Below are 24475 nucleotides of genomic sequence, written 5' to 3'. Positions count from 1 at the left end.
TTAGGAGGCTTGAATGGAAAATAATTGCCTTCATTATGCAAGCTCAACGTACAGACATATGTTCCTGGATAAATGACTTCTGCGACCAGCCAGGCCCACGTAGCTTATTTTCCGTGAAATACAAAGAGCAGTGTTTTCTACGGGTTTCAGCCCAGCGCCAGGAGCAGGCGAGCACTGTTTACCCAGCGGGGCACACACACGTTTCTCAAGTTCACGTGCACTCGGGTCTGTTGCTTTTTACAGGAGATACAGGTGTGGGAATAGGTCTGGTAGGGGATGTCTGAACACGCACGCAGACTTTGGCATATCTAAAGCCGAGAGAAAGTGGAGACACACATTTTTATAGGAGAGACAGCACGTTGTAAAGCAAGATAACTTGGGCCCAATCCAGTTGCTCTTGTTCAGGCAAACTGACCTCTTGATTTCAGTGGTGCTTCTCACTCAGGCAAGGTAAACAGAAACCGAGCTTTTGGCATTTATGGGAAGAGTCAGAAAAGTTATTTCTTTAGTGCAATACAATAGGACTTTGTATTAGAATTAGCCCCAAGTGCCTGGAAATCTGGAATTCAAATGAAGCAAAACCTCACTACAAATAAAGAGCTGCTTAAAACCAAAGTTGTTTTCACCACTGCTTCGACAAAGCAGGGTTGCCAGCTACTAAGAACATGAATATGTGATGCTCTAACCTGGTAGGATTCCAGCAGGATTAGTCTGGCAGTTGCAGCACAATCAAGACATACTAATTTCTTCATTATTAGTTTTTAATTCTTCTACGTCTGCTTTTCACAATGGTTTGGCACCGTCCGCACTCAGCACTCTCCGACTCCAGAGCTGGCAGGCGGACACGTTTGCTTTCTTCTTTTATTACCCCGGAGGGATGGGCTAATTTACGCGAGGAGAAGTCCGTGAGCCTGCGGAGCTCCTCGGGAACCCTGGAGCTGCGGGAAGCAATGCTCCCTCGCTCCAGCTGCTGCAGGAGAGACGTTTTGTCCATGAGCAGGAACAAATATTTATCAGACAGGCTTTCCAGTCATATGGTCCTAATCCTTGCAGCAATGCGAAACTCCCAGGATGAGGTCATGGTTGTTTAATCCCAAACTGTACTTTTTTTTTTTTTTCTAGAGGCCAGATCAGGTAGGTAGGAGGTGGCAGAGCGCTGAGAGCAAACCGCAGGGACGTGGCTATGTGCAGATGTGCACCCACCAGCGCGCACGAAGTCCTGCTCCAGGGCAGAGCGAGGCTGCCAGGCTGCAATGTAAAATTTCCATCATTGGGTTCCTGTTGCTCCGAGTTTTCAGGACTCGTCAAAATTCAAATAGTCAAGCTCCCTGAAAGCTCTTTTAAATTAAAAAAAAAAAAAAGTGAAAAAATATAATAAAACAAAACATTTGTTTAAAGGTCATCAGAGGATCATCCTGTCTGATTACTGCTGGGAATACTTCTTTAGGTGTTTGTGTCTTTGGCCTGCTCATCAGCCTTCCACTGGACTTTGGTGATTTACACTTTAAGAAATGAACCAGGGAACTCCCCGGCTCCTTTCCTCCAGGGACTTCTTGGATCGGGAATTGCCAAATTAGGAATTGTGTCTGAGCCCTACCGAGGTCTGAGCTAACAGGCTGGCTCCTGAGTCCCAGACAGACCCTTATTATTTTAGCCCCGATGGTACTAAAAAAACACCACCTCAAAAACACGAGGCATCCCACGGCATATTTTAGGACAGCAAGTTAAACACACGGAGCAGCTCTACTCCTTCAGTCCCGTTGTTACATACAGAGAGGTATGGCATGCGTGGGATAATACTCCAAATCTTTTGTGATATTAAGTGAAACAGCGTAAAATATGCAGCTTATTGAAGCTCAGTGTATAGCTGCACGCTGCCTGAGACGCAGGCTGCCTCGAGCAGGGCCGAACCAAGGGCCCGAGCACAGCACACCTCAGCGGTGCGTGTTGTGTTTTCAGCTGGAAGGCTTCCCCGGCCCCGGGCAGGATGAAATCTGGGGCTCCGCCAGAACAACCTGGCAGCCAGGTCATCGAGGAGGTTAGAAAGTTGGGTCACGTCCCTTATTTTGAACCGTTTTGGCTCTGCAGTTTTACGTAAGGCTGAGCGACCCCTGAGAGCCCGCAGCACGGCACAGCCTGCTGCCCCGCGGCCTGCTGTTTCCCGAGAAGGGCACTCGGCCTCCCACGGCCCTGGCACGCCAGCTTTGGCTTTGAGAAACTTTTCCCTTTCTGTGCACAATTTTTTCCACATGCCTCAGTTTTCTGTCACACCAGAACGAAACCAGCAATGAAAACCTCCAGGTTCCCGTGGCTCTCAGCGGCAGAGGACACCCCCGCGTGTCTCAGGTCAGCGCCCTCCTACACGGGCCGCGTTGCTGAGCAGATGCTCGAGGCCGCCAGGCCAAAGGCAGGGGCCCAAATGTACACACAAAATCTGGATGAGAATTTGCACCTGGTGGCGGTCTGGGCGTTAGTCGAGGCTCTGCTCACCACCTCCCCAGGATGAGCACCGCTGAGCCCCAGGCGCTTGTTCCATGAGGGGAAGGGGCCCAAGGGGAGACCTGAAGCCCCAAAACCCTGCAGAATGGGGACCCTGAGGGGCTGAGCACAATCAGCACATTGCGGTCGCCTCCAATAAACAACAGGTGAAAGGAAAAATCAGGAGAAAGCAGTCGATGCTGCAGACCTGGCTTGTTTACTGTCTTTCCTGAGTAGCTCCTTTATTTATTTCACGTGTCAGGAATCAGCCCCCAAATATTCAGTTTTATTTTCTCTTTCTACCTTATTCCCTTTGAATCCATCAGCCAGGGTGATTAGTGGTGTCCCAGGAACCAGACCTTTCTGCTAAATCCCTTCCAGATGTCCAGAGCCACAAACACGTCAATCACTGACAACAGCCTAATGACGAGTTGCTCCCTGTTCGTTAGCGATGGCTACTGTTTCCTGCCAGAAAAGCTTGGGTTTGCCCCCAGCAGGCTCTGAAAGCAGATTTTGCAGGACGGGGTTCTCCTTCCTTCCCCGGACAGACTGCCCGTGAGAGCTGCTCCCAGCACGGCCACCAGGCAGGCAGCACCAGACCGTGGTCGTGGAGGCATTTGGGGATCTGCAGAGAAGAAACGGGCACCAGAGCTGGACACAACCAGGTTCTCCACCAGCCCGGTGGCATTAGGCAATGTTTTTTTCTAAGTTGGCACTGCCAGCCCCAAGGGCTGGTTATAACCCCCAGGAGGCAGCAGGGTCGGGATGGCTTTGGAAAAGCCAAGCAGGCAGGTCAGAGGGCTTTTGGGGAGCAGTTCAGGATAGCAGAGGGCAATCATCCAGCTCCTTGCGCCTCAGCAAGGCGAGCCGTGTGGACAAGGCCAGGAGCTGCACATCAAGGAGCTCTCAAGCCTGGGATGCAATGGGCTTTTGGATCCAAGCCTGGAAGCCAAATCGATCCTTTCCTTTCTGCTTTTGCACAGACATCTTGTGATTTTCTCAACCTGTTGCAATACTCACAACATTAAATTTCACCCCAGTCTTCAAGAGCATTTTGAGCAGTCCATGGCTGCTGTGTTGGATTTGTCCTGTATCCCCAGCTCCTCACAAGCTCAGGAGGTACTTCTTGGGGCTCAGTCCATCTCAGAAAAATCAATACTATTTATTATGGTGATTCCTGATATTTGTCTTTTCCCCTCCTTTCCATTTTAGTTAACGGATACAATTAAAGTGCAGCAGGCCCAGAAAAACTGTTTCTTTCACAGAAAGCACCAGTATCGCTGCTGGGATGGGTAGGCAGGATGGACTGATGCAACATCCTTTGCCTTGCTCCCAACCACCCCACCACAAGGAAATGATATTCAGCAGCTCATCCCACCTTGGCACAGAAGCTGCTGTGAGATGCCAAGCCAAAATTTGTGCTGAAGTCTCCGAGAACTGCTTGTTTAATGTAGCTGCTTATTAACATGACCCCAGTTGGGGAGATTTCTTCCTTTATCCTTTGAATTACAAAAACCATTTCAAAACTTGATCCCCACAAAGTTTGGGCATCGCACCAGCTTTAAGAAGCTGAAAATAGCGATGGGTTCTTTAGAGTGAGCAAAAAAAAAAAAAAAAAAAACCAACAGTCGGAGTCTGTCATTTGGATTTATGAAAGTAAAGTCTGCTCTTTTGACATAATCTTCGTGATTTAAGCTTGTGGTTTCTGCACACAGTTTCCATTAACATTAATGTAAGTCATCTGGGCAAATCTCTCCCAGGTTGACAGGACAGGCGTTTTAGGTTCTACCCATGGAGCTTTGTCTCTTCCTCCTGGGCTCAGGGCTCACCTGTGCAGGATCCAGCCTGGGCTGCAGCCTCCCATCCATGCTCAGTGGGAGCTTCTGTGACGGGGCACGAGGCGCCTGACCCAGCCACCTGAATCGCCACGGAAGGTTTGCAAACGGCTCGGGGACCTGCTAGGTGAAGCACAAAGCTCGCCTCTTGTGCTGCAGGTGCTGGGTTGATGTGTTCTGCCCGGGGTGAGGCCAGCTCCAGCACCAGCATCGCTCCTGCACCAACATACTGCAAACAGGGGAGGTGGGAAATGGAACAACTCGGCTAAACCCCGGTGTGGGAGGTTTGGTTGCAGAAATAGGAATAGGTGCTCCAAGAACCGAGATATCTCAAAGACATTACAAAGAGATGTCTCAAAGACATTGTCTCATTGTAAGTCAAACAATGTTTTACAGAGGATGGCTCACATCATACCCATGGGAAAAGCAGCTGGAGGCTGCATCCTGCCCACATTCAGGTCATCCACACAGCCACCAGGGCCAGCCCAGGCAGCATTGCTTGAGGACCAGTCCTCCCAATTCCCCCAGACAAAACCACCAGAAGATGTAGCTTTGTGTGACAGCAAGGCCACAAGTGCTGACACAGCTCATGGCCTCTCACACAGGTCCCAGAGTGGATTTTTTCCCTTTTTCTCCAGTAAAACCACATCCTTGAGTCTGGGAGAGGACCGCTGGCTCTCTCTAAACTGAGAGCTAGCTCTGCTTCCCAGCACGTTACACACAGCACTCGCCGGGCACACAGATGTCGGGTGCCTCATATTTCCCTGGAAGTTTGGAGAATCCCATCTCCAGTTCACTCCTCCACCAAGCCCCCAGCCCTGCCCCATGCTCCCCATTCCCTTCCCCAACCCCCATGTCAGGCACCTCTTATGGAAATTGTTCCTTAAAAACAAAAAGATGTAAAAGGAACCCACCAAGCCCCCTCAAACCCACAGCTTGAGGCTCTCGCTGCTGGCTCAGCTACTGCATCTCTTCTCCTTTCCCTCCAGCCCCGTGCATCCCCATGCCTGCACCCAACCCTGTACACCCCAGGCCTCCTCCTCTTCCTCCCACAGCTCTTCTCAGTGATGGCGAGAAATATGGAGCTGTATGGAGACCCAGTTTTATCCTGAGTTGCAGACAAGTATGGTGGAAAACACAAAAGTAACCTCATTCCCCCCACAAGGGACAAAACCATGCAATTCTTCTCCAGTAAGCGATCCCACTGGTCCAGAAAATGCAGCCCTCTCCAGGAGGAGGCTCCAGTTTCAGGAGCAAGATAGGATGGAGGGACGGAAAACCAGGGGGAAAATGAGACAGATGAAACCAGGGAACAGAGCTCTCTCCAAATGTTTTGGCACTTGTAACAGTGGTTACTCATTTTTCAGTAACTTTATACTGCTCTTAAGCAAAACAGTGCAAAAATGGCATTACAAGTACTCAGGCATGTACATGAAGTACACTTTTTAAGAGTGATTAATTAAATGGGGGAATTTTTTAATACATTTTTTTTTAAATATTGGAAGGCTTTAAGTTACCTAAAGGAGGAAAAGGGTAGGGGATGAGAGCAGCAATATTGGTTTTACCAGAAGAATAAGTCCAATACTATTAAAGCACAGGAACAGTGGGAGGAGAGAGTGGGCAAAATACCACAGCTGCTTGATCCCTCTGGGAAATGTAATTGTGTTGCATCTCCCATTCCAGATCTCGCTGAGATCAGCAGTGTGACATCAAGCATAAGCCTCAGGCTGCCTTTGCTCAACAGCAGCCTTTACCTGGGGATATGTCCCCATGCAACACCTGGAATTAACACATTATGTCCATCTTTTGGGTAGACCTGTGCGGTATCAAGAGTTGGACTTGATGATCCTTAAGGGTCCCTTCCAACTCAGGATATTCTATGATTCTATGATTCTATGATCTGTTGCCTGCAAGCTCAGGCCAACCCATGCTCTGCCACGAGCAGGTTCACTGCAAAGCAATTGGGCTTCTTCACAGAGGAATTTTCATTTATTTGGAAGAGAACATTGAGCAGAATTTGACTTTCCCTTTTGGTTTGGTCTGCCCACTGGGAAAAGTCTGGTGCTAGCATTAGTCCCTGATGGTATTGCCTCATGTTCTGCTTAGACTATAAAAGCAGAAGAAAAAAAAAATGAAAAAAGGAAATGTGAAGGGGGAAAAGTTGTGTGTGGGGGGAGCAGAGTCAACAGTGTAAAAAGCAATGGGGGGAGAGCATAATGAAGGTGAAACCTAGTCCATAAGACACTCATCAAGAAAATTTCCTGCTAAGTCTTAGCTCAGACTTCTCTTTATCCAGACAAACATTTTCCTTCCTTTCAAGGGCTATCACATTTTTCAGAATAAAAAGCAAATGAAGAGCCTAATGTGAGGAATTTAAGCTACTGTTGTGAGCACTGTAAACTCTTGGAGACATTTGGTGGTATTATGTTAAGGTAAGTGATTCCATGTAGTCCAAAAGTAATCTGTACTCTTAGTTTGGGGGTAACTGTAGGAACAAAGAAATATTGTGCGTAAATCTCTCCATGACCTTTTCATATTAGAAAAATGATGTGCAGTTGGTTTTGAAGATCATTAGAGTTCGTTGTTGTTTTATTATTATTCACGTATGTCATGCAGGAATTTGGACAATAAATGGCTTGTTAAATGTAAGAAATACATTTGTTGGCATTATAGTAATAAGCAGGATTTCTATTCCATTTAGATCAGTGCTAGCTAATGTATTATTCTTTCATGTGTATATATATATATACACACACATACATATATGTTTGCAACATGTTACCATAAATCACATGCAAACGCAGAACAGATGTTTTATAGTAGCTGGGATTATCGTGCCTGGGTTGTGCTTCCATGGAAAACGACCCGCAGCGGGCTCGGCAGAACATGCCTCGTGCATGGAGTAATGGGGCTGCTCGAGAAGGATATTTATACGTGGGGCTAACCTAGGGGTTTTTAAGTCTGAGAGGTGACTCGTCTTATTAGTCTGCTCTCAGATGAGTCAGACTGCATACAGACGGTTTCATTAGAAGAATATTTTCCAGTAAGCGCTCGTTTGTAATTGTCTGCACATCCAGAGCCCCGGCTTTCCCAGCCGTCGCGATGAACCTCCAGAGCAGGGCCATGGGGAGAGCTGGCCCTACAGATCCCCGGCGTGCCCCAGCCAAGGGATTTGTCTGCTTCCCCAAAAGGCAGCCTGAGGGAAGATCGAGGCAATTCTTCTGGATAAACTGCTCGCATTGCACTTAGCTGGCTGCCTGGATTTGTAAGGACGGTGCAGCGCTGGCTGTAGAACTGCACCGCTTTGTGATCGGTGTTTTTCTACAAATAAGGGACACAGGAACAGGCTGCCCCGTCCCGGGAGGTGTTCAAGGCCAGATCAGACAAGGCCCTGGGCAACCTGATCTAGTGGGTGGCATCCCTGCCCATGGCAGTAGGTTGGAACTGGGTGATCTTTGAGGTCCCTTCCAACCCGAGCCATTCTATGAAACAGAAGCTGCAGAGACTAAGGTCAGCACAGAGTGTGTAGAAATATATGGCCCTTGGTAAGAAACCGAGGGTTAATGCAGCAACAACCTCAGCCTGTCGCCCTTACCGAACAAAATACAGAAACAAATGCACCTTTCAGTAGCGAGCAGAGCACCTGGGGGGCAATAGCTCCCTGTTTATCACACCCTGAAACCTCTTGCTGATGAGTTTCTCTCAAGCACGAGCACTAAAAAAGATCTAGGAGGAAGGGGAGAGCTGGCAGGCAGCTGCCAGGGGGGCCTTGGGGATGATGGCTGAGGCACAGACCTGCCTGGAGAGCAGGTAAATCTGGGCTGCAAAGAGCATGTTTTTGCAAGAAGCATGGCTGGGAGGTGGCAGAGGGACAGAGACCAAGCTGAGGGACAGGATGGGGAGCAAGCCGAGGGACCCCCGCCTCAGCAGCCCCCACAGTTTGGGCTCTGCAAGGATCGCCCATCTCAGCAAGGTGACGTGGGACCACAAGCGAAACGTGGGAGACATAGCAACGTCCCCGCAAATATTTTCCACATCTCAGAGCGGACTGTCAGCGACGACTGAAAAATTACCAATTTCACATGCATACATGTTTTTGTTTTGTTTTAAAGCAAAAATAACACCGCTTTCTATATCGCGCTTGCCAAGGGGCAGCTCTAATTCATTCCTTTGGCCATCTCTGTTGAATTTTCCTCTCTTCAATTTGCTAAACAAACAGATTTCCATGGATACTGCTGCTCGCTACTGATACGCCTCAGGCATACCGCACATTTTTGCTGGGGAGCCACGAACGGGGACACCGCAATGGGGGGGTCCCGCAGCCACGGCCAGCTATGGCAGGGACTGACCCCAGCCCGGGGTGATGGCAGAGATGGCACTTGGTCCTTGCTTCTCCAGGAGGTGCCACGCAGCCATCTGACGTGGCTTTAAGCATTTGGCACTGCCGTGGGATTGTGCCATGGGAGCCCCTGGCTCCCTGCCCCTTGTACGTCCCCCAGAATGGGGCGGCGTGGCCAGATCCCAACCTCCGGATCTTCCTCTGGTTTTGGCACACAAAAAACACACCCAAACACACACACGTTGCGCCTGCGGTGGGCTCATAGGGTAGAATTGCTAAGTTAAATTCAGATTTTTAATAAAATATATAATTTTTATAATTAATTTCCACTAAGATATGTAATATTTTCCTCCTTTTGATGTCTAATAAGCTAATTTCAATCAAGATGTCATATAATTTCCTGCTTTTGAAGTCTAATGAGTAAATTGCATGGAAACCTCCATAAAGCACAGAACTCATTAATAAATGTATAGTCCCTTTGTCCAGGACTTCCAACTTTAAATCAAATGCACAACAACCAGATGTTTTTCACATTACTGCATTTCAAGATTTTACTGGAAGTGATCTCATCATACATACTTAATGTAGGTGTCCAACTGTGCATGTTATTCGTATCACGATTGAGACCTTGCAGCTTTAGGACACTGTGTGGCAAACACAAGTATTGTTTAAAGCGGATAAAATTTAAGCTAAGCTTGCCACTGGGATATGAAGGAGACCAAATTGGACGCTATACACTGATTTTGACGAGTGTCAGAAGTGAGGAAATTATATCACTCAAACATTTGAACTTATTGTTAGGAAACACTGAGCCACTGTTTCTGGGAAAGATATTGAATTTAGCCAATCTAGTAAATCAAAGACTTCTCTGTTTTTCTTTGAAGTAGGCAATTAACTGCAAATGTAAAAAAATTGAGACCAGAGCAGAGAGAGCTGAAACGAGAAGTATGTTTTTCAAAGAAAATGAAAATGATGGCTTGCTCGCAGGGAGGGGTGGAATAATATTTCAGTAGGAAAACATTGCTTCACCACTTTTGAAGAAAATATATACAGTTAAGTTAGGATTTGAACTTTTTGTTAGGAAGCGTGGCGAGACAGCAGTGCGAGGCTTCCTTCCCCAGGGGGATGGAGAGCGCAGGACGCAGTCCGTGCTGCACGCCATGGCTTTTTGATCATTAGGGAAATGCCCACTATGGACTCTGGCCTACAAGTACTAATTAGTCCCCCACTAATTACCAGCAAGGAGCATGCTGAAGGTTACTGTGCCTGTTTTCCATCAGAGCTGAGCAGCGGGCAGCCCCTTGCCAGGGGCAAGCTCACGCCTCCAGTTCGCTACAGGAGAGCCCACCTTCCTACCTGCAGCTCCCCTCCTCTCCCTCCGTGTCTGAACAAGATTTTCAGTTTGCTCAAGAATGTAAGAAACCTTCGTGCTCTTTTGGGTTCTTTCCCCAATGGAAGTGCCATGGGAGCTCAAATTGTGCAGAGGCATTTAAGTACCACAGGCTCCTCTCCAAACCAAGGGGCCATGAGAGGTGAGGAAGAAGGAAGACAAGCGTTTGCTTAGAGAAATTGGTTGGATAATCTCATCTTGCCCTCCACACCAACTCATCCCAGCCTTCTTTGGAGATCACGTTCCTCTGTGCTGCTTTGGCACAGCTTTCTGGGGTGTCCTCAATGGCAAAGAGGGCTCACAGCCTTTCCACAGAGGAACACCCCTCAGAAGCGACAGTGCTGCCCCTTCCCGTGGGGCCAGCCTTGTCTCACATCACACGTAACGGTGAAGCAAGAATTTGGTTTCCTGTCTCAGAAATGTGGGATGCCCACCCTATTTCCCAGCCTGCTCACAGTGCAGGAGGAGAGGAAGCAGGAGTGACTCATTTTTTCTTTCTACCACAAGAGGAGCATCAAGGAGCTGCAGAATGTGCGCCTCGTATATGCAGACAGGTTGTGTGAGCAGGTTCCATAGAAGTCGTCTAAGTCCTGGTGTAAGATCAAGGATCATGTTGGCACATATGAACACAATATGTCACTTTTAAATGAGTGGGGGTTTTAATTTTTTTTTTTAAAAAGAGAAATAGGCTTTCCCAACACATTAGCAAGCCCTTTAATGCTATCTGGAGATAGCTCAAAACGCATGGACAATCACAGAGACACGAGTAGAAGAGCAAATGGTCCCTGCTCATACTCAGACCTGAGCCGAGGTCCTTGGCATCGCCTGAAGACATCAGTGGGAGCAGTGGGCCTGAACACGGGAGCTGAATTGCTCCGTGCAGTTTCTGTAGGACTTCGATCACTTTTTGGCCCTCATCAGGTGAATACACAGCAGCAGCTGAGGCAGCAAGGGGTGTAGTGCCCCAGTGCAGACAGCACGCAGCATCACCGAGGGCTTGGCTCTCCTCCTGTGCAAGAGGGATAAATTTGGCACAAGGCTCTCAACCCGCTCACCAACACCCCCTCAATAATCTCAGTAAACAGCATGCAGCAAGGAGAGGTTGCAAATATTTTTCACGGGGAGCACAATTTAATTTAGATCCGTAGCTCATTATGAAGAGAATATAGACTTAAATTAGGAGGCTGCATCCAATTAGGCTGCGCTGAGTTACAATGTTCCAGGCCTTAAAAAGACCATGAAATCCCATTCTCATCTGAGATGTTCTGTTTGCATGCGAGATATTTGCAAAGAGGAGATTTTGCAAGCCGTCAGATGATTTTTGCAGTCCTCATTATTCCCATGCCAATTGCTGTCAATCATAACTGGCACCATAAAATGAATAAATCCCCACTCCGCTGCAAAGGGGTCGGGAACCTGCTGGAGCTCTGGCATTTGCATCGCACGGCTCGCCAGCGGGTAAACTCAGCCCAAAACGCTCACCGCTACGAGAATAACAAGGCCTTGATCCACTCAGCCTTCAGCATCAACCCTGGGTCTGCAATCCGGGGAAAATATCCTCTGCCACTTTTCACAGAGGCAGCAATGTGCCGGGCAACCATGCCATGAGGCAGCCCAAAACAGACCAGTGGTGCTTCTGCCCAAGAAAGGGCAAAACACCTGCTTTTCTCTTTCTTTTTCTTTCCTTTTTTTTTTTTTCCCCTCCCCTGGACCAGCATTTGGGCTTGGAAAAGAGAAAAGAAAAAAAAATAGGGTCAAAAGTGACTTTGCTGGCCAAAGCAACTGCTTGATCCCTGGCAATTCCCCAGCAGTGTTTAGCTGACCCTGGCAGCAGAGGAATTATTCATGGGTGGTTGGTATGAGGATCATAACCAAGCAACTTCTGAACCCGGTCCCACACGGGAGGGCTTCGCACCTGCGGCACCAAGTCTCTCCTGCCCGACCCCACGGGCAGCAAGGGCACGGCTTCGGATCCTGCCCAAGCTGCAGACACTGCACAGTGCAGCCCAGAAAGCAATGACAGTTTTAAGAACCCCAACACAATTTGATACATAAGGGATTGCTAAAAGCATATCAAAATATAAAAGGACGCACAAGCCTCCTGTCCTCTCCTTGCCCTGTTGCCTATTTATAGATGTTACACATGGTTGTAAATCAAAGAGACCTCAGAAGGAACCGTAATACTGTTATGTTTTTCTCTAAAAGTAACTAGATTGTTTTTGATATGGACATTAAATAATTTTAGTTTTCAGACAGCGAAAGGCCCCTTCAAACCCCCTGCCCCCCTTTTTACTTATTTAAATAAAGGGAGGTGAGGGCTGAAGTCATCCTTTCCCTGAAAATCAGCTGGGCAGACACGAAAAGCTACTGCACCCTCTGCTGGAGCGTGCTGAGAGGAGACATTCAGGCAAGCTTCAGACAGGCTTCATGCAGGACAGGCCTTGTACAAGAGATTTTATTTCCTAAAAATCATCTTTCCAACGATACAGCACAGATGAAGTCACGACGTGCCTTACGGCATCTCTCATCCCAGCCAGAGACAACCAGTGGTGCAAACTGTGCCCTGGCCACCAGGAGCAATAAATCCTGCATCAGCCACGACTAGGCGTGAATGCGCAGCTAGCTCTGTTTCCGGCAATAACTACAAATAATTATCTTTTATGCTATCTTTGAAAGGGGCTCAGGGGATAGCCGGGCAGCAGCATCCAGGAGCAAGGCACTCCTAAAGGTGGGACATGTCCAGGGCCCCTGCTCTGTGCGCAGCTGGCTCAGAAGCACCCCAGAGGGGCCAAGGAGCACCCAGCACCCACCCAAGGAGCCCAGGGCTTCCTCCCTCCCCCCACAAAAGTCTGAGGGATCTAAGGTTTTCCACAGCCACAGCACTCCCCCGTTTCACATCACCACCACCAACACCATATCTGTGTCCAAGCAGGACCTTGCAAACAAGCAGGAATTCCTTATCAGAGCTGTGGGAGCACACAGACTACCTGCAGACACTCGATTGTTTCCTAAAAGTAAAAAATAAAAAAAAATCCCTAGCCTTCATTGCATCAAGGCTACAGAGCCTGGGGAAGTTTTAATTAACCCTCACCAGCCAGCGGAAGGAAATTGCACAGCACGACAGACTTTTCCAAGAGAAGCCATACAGGAAACCTATTAGCAGCCCAAGCGATAAGATACGGGGCAGGGAATGAGCTGTGGAGTTAATGGGACAAGAGGGAGCTGTTTGCAAGCCGCCTCTTAGTGGCGCAGTAGTTATCATACCATAACACATAGCTATCATACCTGAGGCACACACTCAGCAGAGGGGGCTGACAGGGCTGGAATAGCCAAGGTGTCGCAAAGCAGCGGCCTCACCTCGAATGCACCCGGCAGGACCCCAGGCGTGCTCAGGATACCTTCAGCCAGAGGCTGGCTGCCCAGAAGAAAGTCGCAGCCAGATATTCATTGGTGGTGCTTATATTAAACGTGACGTTCTTTCTAGTTAAAGCGAGAATTAACTTGGGTGGCCTCAGCAGTCAGCTCTGGCCGTGACATTTGTGTCCCCTCACTCCGAGGAGCCCAGGACCTCGTTTTCTGGCCTGTCGAGGCGAGCACATCCCTCCTCTCCCCATTTGTCTCTCCCCTTACCTGTGCTCCAGGCCCAGCGCTCCTCTGTGCAAACCCTGCGCCAGGAGGTTGGGACAGCAGCAAGGAGGGAGGCTCCCCCAGCATGCATTTCAGCAAAAGGTTCATTTTCCCTAATTGTGACCACAGCGTTCAGGAGCGATCACTTGGCCTAGAGTCAGCACTTCTATCCACCACCACTAAAATACCTTCGAACGAGCCACAGAAATACAATAGCTTAAACACTTCGCAGCGCTTTAGGCTAGACAGTGGTTTACGATTATCTGGTTTCCGTTCGGAGACCTGCCAAGGGGCCATCCCCAACCAGGCGAGGTTATTTCTGCCAGGGCAGGGCTCTGCCAGCCCCAGGGTAACGCCATCAGCCAGAGCCACCCCGGCTCCTGCACCAGGCTGTCCCTGCAGCCTCCCAAAATCTGGTGATCGGCCCTCTTAAAAAGTAAAAGAAAAGCTGCTGGGTACGGGAGAGTAACAGTCACCACAACAGCTGTATCCCTTGTTGTTGGTGGTGGTTTTTTATAGTTGTCATCCTCCTGAGCGGGGGAGACGCCAGGTGCCCCAACAAGGCTCGGGGTTTCGAAGTGAAGGCTTTGCGGTGAGATAAATGGCTGTAAGTGAAAGCAGAGCTGCTGGAGCACAGCCCCATGCTGCAGGGGGCACAGGGACATAGCGATGTGCAGGGAAGGAAAAGCAAAGCGACTTTTCCATTTCTGCCCACGGAGTCACTGCCTGCAAGCTCCTGTTAGCAGCAGCAGCCAGCTCAACCCTTCCCATCAGGTAAAGGGCACTTCCCTGGGGGAGGCAGGGGACTCAGGCTGTGCTGCACAGCCCTTCCTCAGCACGTAGGCAGGGCATGCAAAAACGCAAAATTAAAAAAAAAAATGACTGTAGGGGACCTGTTATTCCCAGTCCCAGAGGGCAGGTGGGCATCCCCGTGAACATCAGCACTGGGACCAGGTTTCCCTTCATCGGAGATGGAGAGCTGGAAAATACCAGAGCTGAGACAGTGCTTTGTGGGGCTGGATTGAGCAAAACAAGGAAGAATGCAAAAAAAAAAATATATATATATATGTATATTATATACACACACACACTCTTCTATCTCTACACACAGGCACAGAAAGATGCAGGGAGATGAGGGAGGGCTGCTCGGCAGCGCTGCAGTCTCCTGTTTGCCATCAGAGGGCAGAGGCAGCCCCGGCAGCTGCCCATAGCCCCCCATGAGCTGCCTTCCCTGGTCCTCCTCCATTTCCTCTCCTAGCCCCGCCAAGGAGATCTCTTGCCCAACATTTTTGGGAGGAAAAAATAATAATAATAAACCCAGGATGCTCCCAGTGTCATCAGTAAGATGAGAGCAGAGGTGATGGAGAAGGGGCAGAGGGCAAGCATCCCCCTGGGGACACAGGGAGCCTGGGGACGATGACCTGATGTCTTTCTGGGGGTCAGACAGCTGTGAGGGATCCAGCGCTTTTAAAGCTTTCAGGGGCTAAATAAAGGCCCAGCACAAATCCTCACGAAGGGCAGGCTGCAGAACAGCTGGAGGCAGCCTGCTGGAAGCCCGCAAAGCTCCAGAGACTCCAGAAAGGAGCAAGGTTTCATGGGGGCACCCGACCTTCGGTTGCTGGCGTTAACCAACGAAAAACCACCGTGCGTTTCCACAGATTGAAGCAAGGCTTCTTGAGGAACCGCAACACCCCTCTCTTCCACAGGCTGAATGTTTCTAAACTGTTTCCCACAAAACTCTGCAATAAAGTCTCTCTAAATTACACTCATTAGTTAACTTGGGTTTCATTACCATCCTTTCCCTCAGTGCCCATTACGCCAGCTGCATGGTGCATTTCAGGAATCCGCTACACGTTGGAAACAAAAATGTTTCCCCTAAGAAAAAAAGAGGCTTTTTGGTGACAAGATAATTCTTATTTCTTTAAAGGTCCCAGGGCTCTATCAGAGACAGGAGGCAGATGAAATGACTGCTTCTGGACACCAGAGCGCTCTCTGGCATGCCCTGTTATTCCAATGTCTTTGTTTGCTAAACAGAATTAACAGAAGCAGTAAGTTATCATCATGGACAGCTTTCTAACTCAATCCCTCTTTCCTGTCCTCAGGAGCCCCTGGGAAACTCAGGAGACACCCAGCAAGGGGAAGAGCAGAGCTGACAGGGGGGCACGCAGCTCAGCACCCCTCGGGCAGCTCACACGCAGCATCTGCCTCCACCAAAAATAAAAGGGAAAAAGCCACTGATAACAAACATCTGCAGTTCCATGCCTTGGGGCTTACTTCCCTCAATTCCACATTAGAAATTCAACTGCAATACCACCAAAAAAATGGATGTTTAGGTAAGTCTGACACCTAGGTAAACCAAGGTGCCCTCTCGTCTTTACTGCAATCTGCCTCTACCCTGGGATTTAATTGTACTTTGATCTGAAAGTCTTTCAAACATATTTAGGTGTTTCAAGATGTAATAACTGATAACCAGAAGAAAAGGGAAGGCTCCTGTCTGTTAGTTTGATATGCTGAGTAACTCCTGTAAAGCAAAACCCAGTGTGCTTGTGTTAAACCCTCCAAATTGCAGGTTTTAGGGGAGAGGAACTAAGAGCATTTTTAGTATAAGCTAGTTGGGCTGAGAACTCCTATCCTTCAGAGCATCACCGACAAACTCAGTCATGCCTTGGTACTTGGTAAAGCAGAAATAAAATTATTACAGCTATTTGCATGCCTTCCACAAGGGAAAAAAAACCCTCATCTTGCTAAATGAGGGGCTGAGTCAAACGCTTCCTCCTTAATGAAAAGTTTATTAGATCCCAGCAGGGCTACAGCTTTGGAAATTGCTTTTAGTGCATTTGATGAGTTTTGGGGACTAAGATTTAATGTTGCTGCCGTTTAAATTTGATCTTACTTGAATTACACATGATTTGATTGTGCTCAGTTGCATGGGAGCAGATCACTGCTTTGCTACTGATCCTCTCCCCTGCAGGAGAGGCCACCAGCCACTACCCAGCCACCCACCTCACCTGCTTCTCAGCAGCTCCCAGCACTACAGGAGATGAGGAAAAGCCTCACTCACCTGCCACAGGGACTCCTGAATCCTTCCTCCTTCCCCCAGGGAGCTCCTCAGAGCCCCCCACAAGCACAACCCCCAGCCCTGCTCCCCCTCTCCTTGCTTTAATTCTTTCACACACCTGCAAGCAATGCAAAATTAACTGCCAACTGCTGCCACTTTTCTGGCTGATTTTATGCAAAATAATAACAGCAATAATAATAATAATAATAAACTTTGGCTACAGCTAGCAAGAAGCAAAACATGAAGAAACTGGCAGCTATTATGCAGTACTTCGGTCTTCGCAGCGTTGCTCACACGGAGCAAGGCTGCAGTTCCCACCAAAGGCAGTGCTGCAAACGCACGCAAGTCAAGCGAGGCATCAGCTGCTCTTGCACAGCTCACGCCAAACCCAAGTTAGTCATTCTTTACCTCTCTGATCCTTATCTGAGGGAATAACAAAAAATGTCAGCAAATAATTCAGTCTTTGCCGTGTTTAATTCACTCAGTTAGCTCTGCTGAAACTTTCTAACTCAGCAAAACCAAAACAAAGCCAAAGGGTCTCACAGAGGGGCACGGGGAGCCTGCCTTGCAGACCACAGCAGTCTCCCTGGCAGCACGGCAGCAGTTTATTAAAAGACCCCGGAGGAACAAATATCCCACCCGGGAATCCAGGTTTCCAAAAAGCTCTTTGTGCAAACTGCGTGAAACAAGGGCAGATGCCCGTTTTGTAAGGTCTACGTGCCCAGGCACCGGTGGCCCCCCTACCAGAGGGTAGGTGCGGGAGCCAGCTGCTGCGGCTGCTGCCTTCTGACTGCAGGGCAATGCCAGCAATGGAGCAGGTCAGTGGCCAAGAGGGCTCGGGGTTGTGTTTGGAGAAGCTGGTGGGTTCCCCCGCCATGTCTCACCATGGTACGCTTCCTCTGTTGTACTATACTGAGCGTGCAACGTGAAACCAAGGGGGCTGAAAAAGGGTTTGTTATCCCTCAGGATATTTATTAGCAAGAGAATATGGAGGGAAAGCTGGTTTTTAGCTTCTGGAAAAATGCACAGCATTGCTTCAGTCATTCTTTTCTCCTCTTTGACGTTGATTGGTAAGTTGCTAACAAAATCAGAAATTAACAATCTGGATTTAAGGTAATACAAGTTTATCTGACATGGTTGAGGTATGATCACATCTCAGCATTCAGGCTGAGAGCCAGCCCTGACCCACAGCCACGTCCAACCTGGGCACGGGGTTATTTCTGCACAGAGAAACCAAAGAGCACGCACCGGGCAGCCAGAGAGCCAAGCAGATAACAACTTCCAGCTCCTGGCTATAAACCAGGTATCCCACTCCCTCCTTTCCCAGAAACAACTCTGGAGCTGGCCTTGTTCATGCTCCGCTGCTCCCTTCTCCTTCCGTTTCCCGTAAATTTGCTCAGCCACGATATCACAGGGTCCTGCACTTTGTCCGTTCAGGAACAGTGAAGGTTGTAAACATCGCCCACGCCGCTAGCGCTGCAGGTTTGTCATCATGGACAAAGCAATATCTGGGATGCATTAACGAAGGAATGGGGATCGGGGGTCCCGTCTCATGGGCTGCCTGACCAGAGTTGGGACACACAGAGTTTTTCCTGCATAAGGCACGGAGCTGTGCCCACCTGCCTGAATTTCCTTCCAAGCCATGGTGGGACGGCAAAGGTATATATATTTTTTATATATTTTTTATATTCGAGTTCTTTTCCCCCTTTCCACCCGTGGCATCTTGCTAAACATCAGGATTGGGCAACAGGCAGGAACGGAGAGAACTAGTTACAAACTGTCTTTAATGTTTGGTTTTAAAATTCTTCTTTTTTGTTGTAAACAAAAGCAAACAAGAACACACAGCTGGTGTTGCTAAACGGGCTGGAGCCTGCACACACCGATCAGCCAGGCTGGGGGTGCAGCCCATGGGCTGCTGGCAACTCTTGCTGCTGGCCCCAATCTGCAAGCAAAAACGCTGATGTCATGTAAATTTTCTGATTGGCTGGAAAAATCGGGATACAGCCTCTGTTGGGATGTATAAATAGAAAGCAAAGTGGTTTGGACCTTTTGCTGTGAAAGCAGAGCTCTCGAGGTACATCAAGATGCACGGAGTCACAGCACTCATCCTGCTGATTGCCATCTCCAGTGGTAAGTTAGCTCAATTGCTGTAAACGCATTTTCTTCTTCTTCTCTCACACTCTCTCTCTTTTCTTTCTTTTTTTTTTTTTTTTGTTTGTTTCTTTAAGAAGTCTAGGAGCTGATTTATTCTGTGCCATTTTTTGCTTTTGAAAATCACTTGTCTCACACTGCATTGAAACCTACATCGAAAAATCCTTTTTAGTTATGGTAGAGAGTTGTAGTAAAATTTTGTAGGAGAATTAACACTGCTTGAATAGAACAGAGTCAGCTGAGGCGCACCCATCGCTAACAGCACGCATTTTTTCTTAAAAGCCTTTAACTCAAAGGTCAGCCTGCTGAGCACAGGGTGTTCCCAGAGGTGTTTGTGCATTTAATGTCATCACCTTTGCTTCTATAAAGAATACATGATTTGTTAAAATAAATGAAGAACACCTAGAACAAAGGGCTGCTTGGCTTGAGGAAGGCATCAGAGGTTTCCTGCACCTTTTAACACCAGTCCTTCGGCGTATAATTTCCCCATTTGTGTATGCTCCCCGACGCCAGCAGGGCTGGTGCCTGCGAGGTGTTGATGCACACAAACAAACCCCAGCCCGCTGCTTTTTTGCTATACTGGCCCCGTTCTCCAGCCCCAAAGAGCACCACTTGGGCACCCCGTGTGCTTTGGTGGGGGAGGCTGGGGCCCTTCGAGGCTTACAGAAGGTAAAGGAGGGCGCCCCTGTCCCCCCGTTTCCCCTACAAAGCTCTTCCTCTCTCAGGTGAGGCTGGGGCTGTGTTATCAGCAGGGGTTTGGCTGTGGGTGACGACAGCGAAAGCTGGATCCGTTCTCCATCACCTGGGTGGTTGGACTGGGTATTGAAGGTTTTTTCCAGCTTAGGTGGTTCTGCGACTCTGTAACTGTTTGTTCTGCATCTTTGCCTTGAAGTCACTGCTGCAAGTACCCTCAAGTGTCATTGCACAGAGCATAAAACAAAGATATCTCACAGCATCCCTAAAATTAACTTCCATTAAAAGATAACAAATTATCTGGTTCCACGAACCTGAGCCACGCTTACAACAAAGTCCAAAGGGACTTTACTGTTAATTTCAACAGACTTTCAACCAGGCCTTTAGATTTTCAGAGCTCTGTGTGGCACTTAGCAATAGCAGGCGTTAAACAACATGGGTGGGGAAATCTCCTTCCTAGCTGCTGCCTTTCACCTTCTCTTCTCTTCTAGTTGCCGCAGGCCAATGGGGGAAAATCTGCGCAGGTCAACCCTCCAACAAAATCCGAGGCTGTGACAACCACGGCTGCGGCCGCTACGACGCCCCCAGGTCCGGGCCACGAAGACAGGACAGCACTTGAAGCTTTCTTAATAAAAATAAGCACAAAATAGGGGTGGGGGGAGCGGGGTGGGGTGGAGGAGCTTTGAGATTGGAGCTCTGGGGCTGTTTCCCTGGAGCTCGGGGCAGGGCAGGGTGATGGGGGGCAGCAGGAGAACCAACCCGCTGCTTGCTCACGGGGTCTGCTCTTCTGCAGGGGAGGGAAGAAGCACAAAGGGGTGGACGTGGTGTGCACAGACGGCTCGGCGGTGTACGCGCCCTTCGCGGGGAAGATCGACAAACAGGCCAAGCCCTACGGGAACGGCAACGCCATCGACAACGGCGTCCAGCTGTCAGGAGCAGGTAGGCAAGCTGAAGGATGTGCGCTTGCAACCCCTGATTGCAAAACGCTCCCGGCTGTTTATCGGATTTTAAGCGGAGCCCCAACGTGTGACCACTGCCTGAGCTGCAGGGTGTTTGCCTGTTAACGAACCCAAACAAAAAACGCATCTTTGAAAGCCAAGCTCTGTTTATGCAGGAAAATTAGTTGATGCCACGTTATGGCATTTCACATCTGTGAAAAAGGTTAACGGATGGAGCTGGCCCCTTGGCACATTTGGGATGATTAAAGGAAGAGCCTTTTATTGCTGATGCAGTTCTACCCAACTTAATCCCCTTCCAAATCTCCTCCATATTTAATTATCTCTTTTCTTATTCTCTCTTCCTGATGCTCTAGGAACATCACAGCATTTTCTGCAATGTCTCCTGCTGCTGTAACTCAAATCATTTTATTGTCGTTTATATTTTGCTACTGAATGTTATGACTTTGCCAGGCTTTTATAGCACTGCATAGGAACAACAGTTTCTCCTCTTCTCTCCTCCCTCTTGCCAGGATTCTGCATTAAGATGTTTTACATCAAACCCGTCAAGTACAGCGGCACCATCAAGAAGGGAGAGAAAATCGGCGTCCTGCTGCCCATGCAGAGCGTCTACCCAGGGATCACGTCCCACGTCCACATCCAGAACTGCGACTTAACAAACCCCACTTCCAACCTGTAAAGGGAGGCTGCACGTCCACGCAAAGCTTTCAGCTCCTCCCTTGGCTGCTCATTAAATTGCCTGGGCATTGGTGGCTGCTCTAGCAAAGTGGAAGCCACTGAACCTTCTCCATGGCTCCATAAGTATTCATAAGCAAAATGCTGGTAGTTATCCTAACACAGATACATAACACATGCTTTAAAGCTATTTCTGTACCCTGCACATCGCGGTCGCAGCGTGCAGCGGGAGGCACAGAGCCTCAGGGACCTCGCCGCGCTGTGCCACCAAACACCAGCGGTCCCTCACTAAGCCAGAAACCTCACTTTGCTCACCTATGGGAAAGTCTTATCATTAAAGGGCTGTTTCACTAGAAATTGCTTTGAATCTCTTCGGTGCCGTCACAGATATGGGTTTGGTTCTGCAGATGGGGGGAAAAAAATGGATAAAGCTGAAACTCAAATCTTTCCTGGGGCCCATCACAAAAAAGTGTAAAACAAGGTTAATGAAGTAACTCTTTCCATTTCCCCAGACTCCTGCTTCGGGACTGCTTTGCCAAGCTTAGGTTTCTTTTTGTCCAAGTGAGGCATTTCTTTCCATTAGCAAATCAGCTGAAGTCTTTCCCAAGAGAACAGAGTCCTGTTAACAGCACAGGGCTTTCCCGGGCAGTGCTACCAACCCGCTCCTGGCACTCAACAGGAGCTGTGGGCACATGGATTTATTAAAGCCACTGCAACCTTAGGTAAGCAAGGGAGCTGCTACAGTGGGAGCTGTGTATGTCCCAGCAGCAGATTTGTTTTTACAAGAAAGTACAGAAAGACATGTGCTACATCTGTGAAAAATTCTGAACCCGCTGTGTCCCATTCCCCTTCCCCAGGAGCCACTTTAGCTTTGCCATGAATAAAACATCAGCACATCCAGATACATGTATAGCCCAAACCTGCAGAGACACTGAGCCACAACGCCCAGTTCATATACCCGAGTCTTCTGTGGAAAAAAAAAAAAAAAAGAAAAAAAACCTTTAAATGAGAGTAGAAACATCCCGGCAAAAGTCCTCAGTGTTCTCCAATTTAGATCAAAATTTCCTTTTTTTTTTTTTTTTTGGCAGGAAGTTGGTTTCCCAGAGAAAGGAAATGTTCCCAGTTAGGTTTCGCTTGGTGAACATCCCAGTTTTTAACCTAGTTACCAGCTTCTCCCATTTGCAAAGGGAAGGCCCCCAGCAAGCACCGACTCGCTGTGCTTTGCTTTCTTTCATGCTTTTCTTTCTCCAAGCATCAAGGGACTTTTGGAGGATTCAGCCAGAACGATGTCCTCGAGAGACAGGGCATAGGTAGAAGAAAGGTTTTCTTCTCTGTTCCTCCATTCTCCGTGTCAAAACCTAATTTGGGCTTAGGAAATATACCAATAAAGGCAAAATAAATCTGAGGCGGAGTCTTCAACCGGAGCTGTGCACCAGCTCAGGGCTTTGTCTTCAGCTCAAGCTAGCAAAGAAAGGCGATGTACTCAGATCTCCTACGGCATGACATGGATTTTAAGTGCCATGGCCAAACATGCCTTGTGGCTGGCTGATCAACGAGCACAGCCTGCTGATTTTCCAGCAATACTACAATTAAAGCTGTTTAGACAAAGCTTATTTAGTCATTGTGACCAAATCTCTCTTATCTCAGCCTGCTCAAGTGATCAGAAGCCTGATTACACAGTGAGAGCAATTTGGTTCACATTCTGCCAGCTTGATTTTCACCATGAAAGCCCACACTGCTAATTGCACAAGTAAATTCTTCTATGTCTAAATTTTAAATTATACTTTGATTGTTAACGATTAGAACAAAGTATATTATTTATTTCCCAGAGAAACAGTCTTTAAGGCTCCTTAATGACACATTGTACAAAGCTGAGCCAGAAGGAAAATGCCCAGTACCAATTTGTTCCTAGGCTCGCCAAGAAGGGCACTGTTTTGTAAAACAGCTCTAGAAAGAGAGCCCTACAGCTGCAACACCCGCACCTAACCAAGAAATAAGACCTGCAGCGCTCCTCGCAGCCCCGCGGGCGGCTTCCCCCCACCTTCGGGCCCGATCCCTGCCGCGGGGAAGGAAGTGGTGCAAGTGCAGCTCCCGGGGCTGTGCAACTCCCTGATTGTTCCATATCCTTCTGTTAGGGTGTGCTAAGTGCCCAGACGGTTGCTTTCACAACTGCACCTACCGACTGTTATATTGACGTCTCTGTTGCCCAACACGGGAATCCCACCGGCTTTGGCTCAGAGCTGCCTCAGGCCCCAGGCGACAGGTCTGCACCTTGCAGCCCACCCAGCAAGGACAGGGAAAGCAGTGAGAAACCTAAACTGCAGCGACACATGCATCACAACTCGTTTTTTTTAGAAGGATGCTTTACCAGACATCTGATAGACATGTTATTGTAACAAATGGCATTTTGACATGTTTTAGCGAGAGAGAACAAGACACAATGCTGTTAAGATCGCTCGCAAAGAAAATTTAATAAACATACAGAGCTACAAGCAATTTGGAGTAAATTCTGTAAGCAAATGAAATGGGAAAAAAAAATGCAAAGAACAGGTAGCTGAGAGCAGTTTTATAAAATACCAAAGCAGGACTCGGAGTAAAGCTTCTTCAGTGCCTCTGCTCCGATAGCAGCTGCACCTCTGTGCTCCTGCCTAGCAGTCGGGCTGGCTGGCTTTGCCCCCGGCCTTCCCTTTGCAAGACTTTGTAGAGCAGATTGAGGTGCTGTAAATTCTTCCTTGGGAAAATTAAGAGTTCACAAAACCTTATAAAAATCCTTAGCTTTTCAAAGCAGGTCTGCCGCAGGTGAACTTTGCCTAATGATGTATCTAAAACATGGTGAGTGCAAACTGACACCTGGGAGCCACACCAGGAGTAAGATCTGACACACCACCTTGCTTCCTCATTCATCCTTCTGTCTTCTGAATAGAGCCTGGGGGCCTTCAGGCACTGCACTGCCTTTTTAGAGGGGTTCTGGGCTCTTTTGGCCTCAAAAAGGTGACTGGGGACTGAAATAGGTGACAGGCAGCAGCTGTGGAAGTGAAGTGGCATGCACAAGTGTTTTACATGGACAGTCATAGCGACTTTAAAGCATGCTGGAAGTTCAGAGTAATTTAAGAAATATATGCAATCTAAGATCCAAAAACTTTAGATGACATCTCAAAGTGTGCTGAAGTCGAAGAGGAAGTGAGGGACCTGGGTCATGGAAAAACATAATCTGGCTCCTAAATCTCAGGTCATTTCTTCCTGGCAGGATGCAGCTCTCCATCTGTGCAGTGT

General features: G+C 48.4%; 1 protein-coding gene and 1 long non-coding RNA gene across 2 annotated transcripts; one reads left to right on the top strand and one right to left on the bottom strand.

Moving 5' to 3' along the window:
* Positions 1 to 9581: 9581 nt before the first annotated feature.
* On the bottom strand, positions 9582 to 16804 carry LOC310881644. Its single transcript, XR_014572487.1, has 3 exons — positions 16731 to 16804; positions 10844 to 11051; positions 9582 to 10632 (listed from the first exon to the last, which is right to left on the bottom strand). It is a non-coding gene; the product is annotated as an uncharacterized lncRNA (long non-coding RNA).
* A 1892-nt stretch (positions 16805 to 18696) lies between these two features.
* On the top strand, positions 18697 to 21559 carry LECT2 (leukocyte cell derived chemotaxin 2). The gene is made up of 4 exons (XM_083799097.1): positions 18697 to 18857; positions 20063 to 20159; positions 20365 to 20510; positions 21040 to 21559. Exons 1-4 carry the CDS (start codon positions 18812 to 18814, stop codon positions 21204 to 21206), a joined length of 456 nt encoding a protein of 151 aa, XP_083655223.1. The 5' UTR covers positions 18697 to 18811; the 3' UTR covers positions 21207 to 21559.
* The last annotated feature ends 2916 nt before the right edge of the window (positions 21560 to 24475 follow it).

Source organism: Anser anser, assembly GCF_964211835.1.
Source record: "Anser anser genome assembly, chromosome: 14".
NCBI lineage: Eukaryota > Metazoa > Chordata > Aves > Anseriformes > Anatidae > Anser > Anser anser.
Note: the sequence above shows the minus strand (reverse complement) of the source record. Positions and strands in the feature narration are given on the sequence as shown.